Genomic DNA, 12,263 nt, shown 5'->3' on the forward strand with positions numbered 1-12,263 from the left:
TCTTCAAAAATTTTCCTTTCAATTCTGGGTCATATTACAGTTTGAAACCAAACCCAAAACCAATTCTGGTGAACTTACTGTAGCCGGATCCTCGAGTGGGTCATTGATCTCTGCCTGCCTGAGGAACACGTTGCCTCGGCAAGCACGCCATAGCATTCTCTCAAAGGCGGGGATCCTCTCACGCAGGATCACACCAGCCACAAACCTAAGAACAGCAATGTTTCCTCGTTTACAAAAATATTTTCGGAACAGTAATATGGCAGTATCCTTTACTTTAGAACTAAGAATTTCCAATATATACATAGGCAGAAAATGTAAAAATCATGATTATGACAACTCTCCGATGTGATTTCCCCTAACAGAAATCTTACCAAAAGAGCAAATAAAAATTCGCTCACTTTTCAATCATCAATAATAACTAGAAAATTGTATGTATTACACAATTTGATATTTGCTACCTTTGAAACCTAAATAAGCTTTAATCTACAATGAACTATTTCTATCTTAGACAAAATAGAAAAAGGGGGGGGAAAAAAAAAATCTTATTTACAAGCCTTTTGTTCCTTTACCTAATCCTTCTATTATTTCATATTAAATAAAATAAAATAAAAACATTTCCGAGTGAACACGTATTACTAGATAATACAGGTTTAAAACTCCTCAAAGACCAAACTTTTATTGGATAAAGTGGATTTACTTCTGATAGCTAAAATAAATGACATTCACACACACATTCACTCTCTCACGCACTCTCTCGCACTCTCTCGCACTCTCACGCACTCTCACGCTCTCTCACACACTCTCACACACTCTCACACTCTCTCACACACACTCACACTCTCACACTCTCACTAACTATATATAAACACACAAATGTAAACATATGACATCACTCCTAACCATAATCATAGGGGGGGAGGGGGAAAAAAATCCAAGTAAATTATCTCCTCATTAAATATGCAAACCACTTGTTCACTCATGATTTCTTTGATGTGTCACTAGTTCAACAAGTGCTCATACTATACTGATCATGCAATGAACAGCAGCTACAAGAAAGATGATCATTCAGTTATGGGTTGCCTTATCCAAAATGCACTTGGTAAATTCTTGGAAAAACACCACAAAATCTATCACATCACAAACAACCAACATGGTAATATGATAAATAATATTTGTACATCAATCTTATAAAGAAATCACTCACCTTACAACAAAGTGGAAAAAATTAAGGACAACAAATCAATGAGCGTAACCCATTTCTAAGCACAGCCATTAAACAGTCAACATCTTTAAGGCCACATAATTAACAATATTATAAAATTTGATAATCCATTTTAAAATAAACTTAAACTCTTAACATACAAGAATATGCCACAGAATAATGTGAATGCTAATATATGCTAATATATTCAAATGAGAGGAAATTAAATCTCACCATCTTGAAATTATCATTAAAACCAAAAACAAAATACATAAGGGTATAATAGGGATACTCAACAGTATCTATTTAAACCAGAACGTCGTAGTTCCTCTGAGAGAACACTCCAACACAACAATGCAAATTAATAACACACTGTGACTACACGCCACAACTTCAATGACCATGCAGAAATACATACCCAAGTTGTATGGGACCTTTCGAGTCTTCAGGAAGCAGATTCTGAGTGAGACTTGTCTGACCTCCAGACTCCAGGCTTCCCTCTCGCTGTTTGATCAATAACGATCGTTACCGGGAGGGTGGATCAAACAACCCAGCATAAATTGAAGACCCGTGAGCCATCCACGGAAGGTTCCGACAAGGGTAGATTGTGAGCCAAGATTGAGGAGGAAACAATATTTCTGAATTATATCAATCACAACAACTCTCTGTATAGTTACATGATAAAATAAAACACAGTTGAACATTTCCCTGGAAAGACATGGGCTTTTTTTGTTCTTTTTCAAAATCACATTAAATGAGTGCAAACTTGTCCTGGTTGTCCTATGAAGTACAAACTCTCTAGAACCCAGCTACAGCCACCCATCCAGTGTTCTCCACTTCCCTACTCCTCAACACTAATCTAACAAAGTAGAGGCTAAACATCCTGTTCAGAAAAAAATTGCATTACACAGCATTTTTGAAGGAGAGACATTTAGAAGGAAAAGCTGGAAGATGAGGGATTAAGGAGTAGCAGTGCTCTAAGCAGAATCTACCAAGGGTGTCATGCAGTGTGCAGGTAATCATTACGCATCTTGATGTACAATGAAGCTGTAATCCTTAACCCTGAGCTGCTCGCCTCTCAGAGTTCTTACCTTTGGGGGAATTACGGACTCTCATTATTTACATCTAGGCTAATCTTTTAACAGCTACTTGTGTCTCTTTCATTCTCAATCTAGTTGTGCAAGACTCTATCATCAATTTTAGGATGAGGGATGAATGAAATTCTCACCCTTGACTACAACCAAGTACTCTGAGATGGGAGAAGACAAACTTGACTCCTTCCAAATGACTTATACTCACACCAACGCAGCACCGGCGATATTGTCTATCATTTAGAGACTTGCGCCATCAGACCCTCTTTCCTACAGGCATCAATAAAGTTGGGAAATAGCAGATATCATCTTCCATCTCTTTGAGAGCTAGAGAACATGCAAGCAAATAGACTTTAAAATATAATATTCCTGATTTTGTGCAAAGTGTAAAAGAAACTAAAAATGTGCATCTATTACAAAAATACTTTCTATCAAAAATTCTTTAAACCTGCTGGGAAATATAATGGAAATAAATGCTATTCCTAATGAATCTGAGAACTCTAGTCTTCTATCTACTTCAAAATATTTGGAGTGATGTCACGAAAATTATAAATCGCCAAATATTAAAATAAAAATGTATCAAATATTCAAAGAAAAAATTACACCCTCTACAAGTTAATGAAAATCATAAAAGCCCATGCATCTTCAGAACAAAATTTCTCCATAAAATTGGTGCAAAATGTAAAGTCAAACTCTACCCTTGTCGTCCTGGCAATAAGCTTCCAACATAATTTTGAGAACTAAAGTAAATGAAAAATAATAATAACAATGAGAACTCTACTAAATGTTCAGCATCTATATGCACGAACATCTGACATGACACAAGCAATCGTGAGAATAACAAAGACAGACGGAAACGTTACTTACCTTTTTTTTTCCTGCTCCTCAAAGTTCTGAGATCTATTCATACCTTCCACCACCCTGAGCAGGTTCTAGGCCCGCAATGTACCTATAATTACTGAATGCCTTTTTAACTTGACGTCAGGCAGCCACGAAAAATCACTTTCTTTCTACCTCTCCCTCCATGCATTAAAAATTCAAGATGGTAGGTAGAGCAGAACATTTCAAAATCTACAAGTCAGTACTTAGAGATGCACAGCGGGGCTCAAAACCATCCCAGAGCAACCCATTCCTTCCAATAATAAAAGTGACCATTCTCAATTAACGGAAGAAAAAAAAAAAAAAAAAGACTTTGAAAACCTACTTGAAAATCCAGGCACGGCCAGACACATCTCGCTTAAACAACTTTCACCAAAATTCAACCAGTTCAAGGAGGTAGAGGAAATGAGAAGGAAAACATTAAAATTCAAGAAAAATAAATGCAAATATAGGATAAAGCAAGAGCATATTAGTTACCCAATATGTTTGAGTTGGTGGAGCGACGTGTCGGTCAGCAGGTTAACACGCTCATCATCGTCAAAATAGACATCTTGGTCGTAAGGTAGATTTGGGGGGTACATGGCCTGTAGTAATGGTGGTGGTTTGGGGACACCACATTAGAATGACAGTTGGTGAGGCTTTACATTTCTTATTTGATAAATTGTGCAAAATCAACTTCAAACAAAACAGGTAGGACTGAAATCAGAAGTATTAATATAAAGACTTTACAACATGTACACAAACAGCTGACACAAAACAATTATAATGACAAAAATCATTACAGTTAATGTGAACTAAACATTTACAATATATATGTAAAAAAAAAACAATTAGAAAAAAAAAAAAATACAAACAAGGCTTTAGGCTTGAACATGATTCTATATGGGTAAAACTACTCCAAACATGCACTCAATGCACAAGCAATGCAACACTGCAACATGCTAGCAAAATTGCATAAAAAAGGAAGAGAGAAATAACAAATAATAATGACGTTTTTAGCAATGATTGTGATGAATATAGCATAGAGTTGAAAAATGAAGTTGTAATAATGATGACAACAACGGCAGTGGTGAAGTTTATAGTGAAGATGATGATGAAGATAATGGTGAAGATCACAACAAAACCAGTGATGATGAATGGAAGCAACACTGATGATAACAACATCAACTAATAATCAATGAAAACAACTCAATATTCATTATAACAATAATAAATGAAAAATAAATAGGAATGACAATAGTGTAACATCTATAACAATAACAATAACCATAACCAAACTCATAATAATAATAATAAATAAAAACAATAATAATAGCAATAACAGTAATAACAAAAATAAGAACAAAATAAAATTAATACTAAAAAAAATAAACAAAAAAAAAAAAATAAAACAAAGTAATAATAATAATAATAATAATAATAATAATAATAATAATAGTACTAATAGTACTACTAATAATAATAATAATAGGACTAATAGTAATAATAATAATAATAATAATAATAATAATAATAATAATATAATAATAATAATAACAATAATAATAACAACAATAGCAATAACAATATCAATAACAGCAACAATCATTACATAAAGGATGTCAATAATGATCTTAATAATCAAACACTAACAAAAATTGTAATACACGGTTGAGCAAAATACAATGGAAATGCTTTCATAAATACCAACAGACACAGATGATGTCATTATCACCGTTTTGTTTACGTAAATCGTAAAAGTGCAGAACCTCGCAACACATTTATTACAACAGACATATGAAAGTCAATCTAAGGTTGTGTATTTAGTACTAATTCTATGTTCTAATGATTTTTATTTGTGGTCTAATCCCCTATTCTAATTATTGAAAAACAAAAACTTGTATTAAAAAAAAAATTATATAAAAATTAATTACTTAGTTCCATGGGTTGCAGATCTAAGGGGGGGAAAATGCAAAGAACAGTTACACAGGAGACAGGAATTTGCATTTGCTTGAAAGTCAACTCAAACTTACCAAATGCCTTGCAAGATACCGCATATGAATCACAAAACTGCAAATCCTATTCATGAAACTTACACCTACCATAATGTATGTTGTGAATGTTAATTTATGACTACACTATCTTATCAATTTTACACTAGAAATAAAATAGTTTCATATATATATTCCATCTAAAATACAAGTAAATATACATATGGTAATGAGGTATACTAAACATGTTTGGACTAACCAAAATGTACACACAAGTCACCACAAAATCCCACATCAACCAACTTTCTTTTCATCAATTTTTTTGTTTATTTTAGCTCTAAGCTTTCCCATTTGTGAGAGCTTCTATAACACAGGACAAGTTTGCACACAACCACATGTATTAGTTATAAATTGCCTTTTCTATTTACCTTGGGTCCATGATTGGCAATGGAGTTCAATTAAGCACAATACAAATTTTATAATGCTAGAAATCTCACACAAACCATATTTAATACCATTATAAGATGGCTTCCTTGTTCATTACATGCAGAGTTTATATTGAAAGTACTCTAAATGTTCCTAGTCTTCAGATTCTAACTCGGCAATTTTTTTAATATGGGATTATAGTTCTTTTCTGGCATTATTTCTCTATTTTCAAATAAAAACTCTCTATTTAGTTTGATCTTTTTTTCTTAATTCTTCTGCCTAAAAAGGGGCTAATGCATTAACTTCCTGAGCATCCTAATAACATAGATACATTAAATTGCTTTACAAAAAAAAGAAAGATTTAGTATTGACATATTTTATGCACATCAAAGCAGAGGATGAAGAAAATTTAAATTTTGACATTAATAGGAACAACTAAAGCCATCTTGTGGAAGAGGTTTGACATCAATCAGTATCAGAATATATATGTAAAAAAGCTAATAATAGAAACAGTATCAACACTTCCTTCTGGTATTATAAAAATATATCAGGAAATGTTCAAGTTCCAAAAATATCTTCACCACATGGACAGAAATAATAATAATGGGAAAAAAATAAATATGATTTCAATAACTTACATAAAAGATCTTTCTGTGTCTTGTATGTAATCTCATCCTCTCTCATTATTATATATTTTTTTTGTCCAAGTGGTTTTCCAATTGCTAAGAAAAGAAAAATCTAAATAAGTATGACTCCTCTTAAACAAGAAATAACTGACATTAACATCATTAACTAAGATCGCACCTCAAGCAAATTCAAAGTGATAGCCATCACACAACCCACTGACTATTGACTTTTACAGCAACTACAGTTTACTCAAAAACCAACCAGAAATTACAGCCACACTGCAATAACAAAAAGCTCAAAACCCCATATTAGTTAGCAAAAAAGAAATATTTTCAAGAGCAATCAGAAAGAAATTTACTTTATGACTTTTAGGGTAAATATTGCTAACAGCATCAGTCCCTCTAAAGCACTTACAGAAAGGGAAACCAACCTAGCAGATAAACACGACACACAAAGACGCAAGAAGAATGGTTTACAACATACCTCATCAAAGAAAACTTGGGTCTTCTTCAGGATGTGCTTCAGTTCCGTCAACTCCAGGTAATTCCTCTTGAGAGCTTCAGCATTGCTGTTCACTTCCTTCAGCTCATTCTCAAGTTTTTCAAATGTCGCCTGTTGATGATTGATGGCTGTTATTGTTACTTGTCAAATAAAACTCTAGAAACCTTCATACTGTTGTATGTCTTATTAGCATAAAATTTTATTAAACATTTCTTACAACAAAAAATATTGACTACTGTGTTAGAACTTAATGAACAATAACCAGTGATGCCTAAGATGGCAGACCTCAGTAACGAGTATAATAAATCCAAACTAACTCCTATATATGAAACCCATCCAGTACAATGAAGGCTTAGCAACAATGTTCAGCCTGAACTTCTTCCTGCAAACCCTTACCTCTAAATCAATCATTTCCCTGGGCATCGGAGCCTCAGGGTTCTCCCCAGTATCCAGCACTGGAATCCCATCCTTACGGATCTCCCTCTCCAAATAGCGGAGCTTCCTCTCCATCTCATCGCAGCGGCGGACTTCATTCACGAATTTGCGTTGAAATGCATTCACATCTGGGTTGAGCTGAAAGAGAATATTTCATTGGTGCTTTCTTTTTTATTTTTTGGAGGTGGGGGTAAGGGTAGTGTTATCTAGTACTAAATCACAAAACATTTAAGAATAATAACACACTATGCTTCACTTTAACTTACATCTCTGAATTGCACCAGTCCGAGCTCTCCAAGTTCGGAGACGCAAGTGTATGCCGATTCACTCTGAAGGAAGAGCTGGCATAGTGCCATCTCTTCACTACGGAACAACGACCCCATGGCTGTTTTGATGTTATTCTAGTAGCCAAACATTAATATCTGTAGAGGAGCAAAGAAAAAAAAAAATAGAAATATTGCTTTATATTTCTGAAGACTAATATTCTTAAAGCAATAAGCGACTCAGTATTCTTACTCTCATGAAAGTAATTATAAAATAAGGAAATATATAATAACAACAAAACATTAATCTAAGAAAAAATTAAATGTACGATGTGATTTTTTTTTTTTTTTTAAACATTGGTACAGATAACATGTTAAAAAATAATAATGGCAGCAAATAATGAATCTGGCATCTGCAAAAGTAATTTAAAGTAAAAACACTCCCCAAGTTAATCTAAACTACTGATATATAGTGAGAATGAAGATGGGGACAGACAAAAAGAAAGAAAGATAAAAAAGAAAAGAAAAATAGGAAGACTGGAAGGAAGGAAAGTGTAAATGATGATAAATATATGCACAAGCATGAGTAGGTGTCAGCATGGGTGTGAGTGTGGGTGTCAGCATGATAAGGAGATGCAGTGAGGATATGGGTGCTTAATTATTGTAGAAACTAAATAACCCTTTCTGTTCTTCAGCATGCCCTCAAAAAATACATTGTACCATTTGTAATTTTTTTTTCCCTTCTTTTCTTAAATAACAATAATGCCTCTCACAGATAAGATTCATATTTACAAATGTATCTTCCATTTTCCTCCTTTCCAACAAACAGATTTGGAATATTGGTCTTTCTAATTATCAGTGACAGTGGGGGGTGGGAAGTGTGTGTGTGTGTGGGGGGGGGGGGGGTATAAGCTCATGATTTCTATCTAGTGTACAATAACAGATATAAAATAGGTGATTTTGTGCTTGTTTATTCACCCACATGGTATACAATAGCCATTGTGGTCATCACAGCATCTAAGGCCCTACAGCAAAGAGACTAAAAAACATCCTTCGTGTATATTCTTGGAAGGCCAGTGCTTACCCTCCTTCCTTACTGAATATATGCCATATCATGACCATAATAAATACACAGCTTAAAACTACAACTAGCTTCTAATTACTTCAAACAATTGCAAACCTAATCAGTAGAGAATATAGAATCTTCTTGGTTTATAATCAGCTTTTATATTTAGGGGTACTTCAGGCTAATTTTTAACTATTGACAAATTGTTTTTTTCTTTCTTTTTCTTCCTTGTCTTTATCTTTATCTTTATATTTCTCTATCTTTACCTGATTTCTCCCTTCACTTCAGAAATAAACTTGAGTATCTTAGAATCTTCTTGGTTTATAATCAGCTTATATATTTAACCCAATGCCAACTGGCATGACACGTACGTACATGCCATGCCCATTGTGAGTTACTTGTTTAATTGCTTTTACACATAGATGGCTACACTTGTACTAAGTCACCAATGAGCCAGTTACAAGTACTGCCTGTCTCACCCGTTTACCCTTTTCTTTGATTTACGAAAATATTTTACATAACTATAATCTCATTATAGTAATTATAATGTTTATAATAAAAATAACACCATCGATATTCACAGCACTAGTAAAAAAAAAAAAACATTTATCTTGCCAATTCAAATCAGGTAAGGTCACAAGGTTTACTAATTGACTCCTTTGTGGCTAAACACTAGCAGAGCCATCTTTGTTCAGAGACATTTAAAAAATATTTATAAAAAATGAGCACAGTATTTTCCCCATTTTTTATTCATTTTCCCCAGCGGTACTGGGTTAAGGGTACTCTGGCTAATTTTTGACTATTGACAAATTGTTTTCTTTTTTCTCTATTTTTCTTTATCTTCATCTTCATCTTTATCTTTCTCTAACTTTAATTGATTTCAACCTTCACTTCAGAAATAAATTTGAGTATCAGAGTAATCTATCTATGAATTTTAATCAAATAATCAACCATAATTGTGCATAAACCTACGTGAAGCCTTGAATACTATCTAGGAAGTGGCAAGTCAGCAGAGAGTGCCCAAAGAGAAGGGTTCAAAGGGGTAAAGTCAACTCTTGGATGAAAATAGATTTGCTTGAATTAATCTCAGGGTTAGGTTTGGATATCAAGAGCATATTACTCAAGGTTATAAATCAAGTAGTTCCAGTTTGATTTATAACACACTAATCCTGGCCATTCAATATCTCATACAGGTAATACTGGAACAGACACAATGACACAACTGAAAAATCTGACCTTACTATCTAAAAAAATAAAATATCCTAAGAAACAGGTAAAAATGTCTCATTAAAATTAAATGGCCTCTTTCCAGCATAAAAAAAGGCTAAAGACAGACATGATTGTAGCAGAGAAAATTGCATGGGAATTCAACTAAGTCAAGCAGTTTCACAGTAAAATGTAATATGACAATGAATGCTAGCTTTAAGTCTGAGAAAACCACTCAGAATTACAGAAGATATATATATGACAACAGACACTGGGCCAAGGGGAGGGTAGCTGTAATTCAGATCCGTTCCATCATGATTAGCTAGCGCAGCAGGCATGAGGAATTCTATCTACTAAAATGTAAGAGGTGAAGATTTTGCAGTTTATTTTTATACTATGGATGAATGAAGCTAGGGTAAATTGTAGATCATATTCTTGTAGATAACAAATAGTTGCAGTTGTTGGTACAAGAAATTTTCTGCAGCACAAACAAAAACAAAAGATCACGGAAAACACCCAAGTTTCAGCTCTTGCTTGCCATGCATACCGAGGTGAAGACAACCTTTGTCACGGGATGTTGGGAGGCTGAACCCCCATCAACACTGCTCTCAGAGTACATCCAGTCACAGTAACTTAGATTGTTGAATAAAATTTGTGACATGAAGGTGGGAACTTCTTCTCTGGCGAGTGCATCTATATCATAAAGAATTACTTATTTTTCCTTTATCTGTGGTGTTACCGTATTTCTTGTGCTGACAACTGCATGTCCTCTAAAAGAATATCATCTATAATTTACCCTTGCTTAGTGCATCCACACTGTGGATATATAGAAATTATGCCATAGAAACCCACCCCCCCTCCACCCCATGCCTACAATCTTAACCCCAATTGCAGGGGAGGGCATGGATGGTACTACGAATATTGTGGGTTAAAATATGATAATTTTTTAGTTTCACACAGCCATCCATTTTGTAACTATTAGTCCTTCTTTCAATGCTGTAAAATGCATGAATCTCTTCTTATTATCCGTTGCAAATGGAAAATAATGAACAGTAGGATAGAGAACAAAACAGACTCGGCATCAGGTACTCTATCCTGCCATGATTACGGGAGGACGCTTGGTCTGCCAGGGCGGGTTGAGGGCTGGAGGCACACAGGGAGGGTCGTAGGGGGTAAAGTCCCCTGCATTAGACAATATAGTAACATATTCAGAGTACATTATTATAGTGACATATAAAGCCTGTACTAATTATCTTTTACCCTTTTATTTTCCCTGCTATCAAAGTCAAGAACCTGGGGGTTGGGGGGAGGGAGATCCACGGCAAATGTCCTACACATATGGGTAGCAGAGGGTGATTGTGTCCTGAAGGTATTCTAAACAATCACCCAATGGACTTGCTCAAGAGAAGGAAAAAACTATCAAGAACATATCATGCCCACCTACAAGTCATTGCTGGGCATTACTTCCAAATTAATTAATACTAAAAATATCAAAACTAATCCACAACCTGTACCACCATTTAAAACTTACATAAACTCTATCTCCTCTTATACTTTCCTCCCGAGAGGCACCCCGCCCCCGCCTCTACAGCAGATCAATACTTACACCAACCTCCCATCACACTTATTAACCAATTCCACCTCTAAACACACAAACCTCAGCAGCGGAAGACAATTAATCAGGACACAAATACGAATAAAGGAATACCACCTGCCTCTGCCCTTTTTAACCCTTCCATACGCTAGAGGGCCCAAGCAGAAAACCCCATACAACCTGCTTTTCTGCCGAATCCCGTGACCTGCACAAATCACGAGCCTGCTGGAAGTAGCACGTCTTGTCACCGTTTGCGAGAGTTAATCCCCTAGCCCGTGGCGTGACTTGGCATTCGCGGAGAATAAAATCTTAACCGCTTGACACCTCCCCGTGAAGGAAAAAAAAGACAACAGGGTTTTTTCTCCAAAGATATTTCAGGGATTTTTTTTATCAACTGAGGAGTACAATCGGCTAAAAATAATAGATACGCGTCAAAACCGCAACGAGGAATCTATCTACCGTAGAAAGAAACGGGAAAACAGCAGCTCAGAGGGGTTTAAAGGCGAAAACAGGAGGAAGAGAGAGCCACTCACCCGCTCGCCATGACGACTTCTCGGCTACAATCGATGGCGAATTGACACTGGTGACGTAAAGGCGCAGGCGAACTACGGGCTTACTTTTTATCTATCTCGTGCTTTAGCTTTTTATGGCTCTTTTGAGTCCAGCTTTCATATTATTGCGTATTAATAATTTACAATATCAATTATGCCCCATAAAAGTTCTTTTTATTGTGTTCCAGAATGAAAAAGTACGGAGCGGCATTTTTGAAATATGTGAGAGGCCTAGATCCCAGGCCTAGATATAGTCTAGACTAGAATAAGGGAAAATTGCATCCTTTCCAAGGGGCGGTTTTACTGTAATTATTGAAGGTACATTTACAGTACATTCGTGATCGAGGTTCTAGTTTTCTTAACTCTTGTGAAGTATGAGAATAATTGAAAAAGAGGGAAGATGTTCAGTTCTGCTATATTTCGCAACGTGTATGGAGTATTTTCATGGTAAAG

The 12,263-nt window shown here is 35.1% G+C and overlaps 1 protein-coding gene across 2 annotated transcripts in view; it reads right to left on the reverse strand.

Moving 5' to 3' along the window:
* The window catches only part of LOC125025929 (V-type proton ATPase 116 kDa subunit a 1-like), an 18,663-nt gene extending 6,816 nt beyond the window's left edge, over nucleotides 1-11,847 (reverse strand). Inside the window, exons 1-6 of one of the 2 annotated variants that reach the window (XM_047614272.1) lie at nucleotides 11,793-11,847; nucleotides 7,397-7,552; nucleotides 7,092-7,268; nucleotides 6,678-6,806; nucleotides 1,620-1,705; nucleotides 79-205 (exon numbers count right to left, since the gene is read on the reverse strand). In XM_047614272.1, coding sequence (XP_047470228.1) covers nucleotides 79-205; nucleotides 1,620-1,705; nucleotides 6,678-6,806; nucleotides 7,092-7,268; nucleotides 7,397-7,513 — 636 coding nt within the window. In that variant the 5' untranslated portion in view covers nucleotides 7,514-7,552; nucleotides 11,793-11,847. Of the gene's footprint in view, nucleotides 1-78; nucleotides 206-1,619; nucleotides 1,706-3,648; nucleotides 3,756-6,677; nucleotides 6,807-7,091; nucleotides 7,269-7,396; nucleotides 7,553-11,792 lie in introns of both variants that reach the window. The other variant, XM_047614271.1, reaches the window with a different exon arrangement.
* Between the last annotated feature and the right edge of the window lie 416 nt (nucleotides 11,848-12,263).

The sequence above is a fragment of the Penaeus chinensis genome, chromosome 5, assembly GCF_019202785.1.
Source record: "Penaeus chinensis breed Huanghai No. 1 chromosome 5, ASM1920278v2, whole genome shotgun sequence".
Taxonomy (NCBI): Eukaryota; Metazoa; Arthropoda; class Malacostraca; order Decapoda; family Penaeidae; genus Penaeus; species Penaeus chinensis.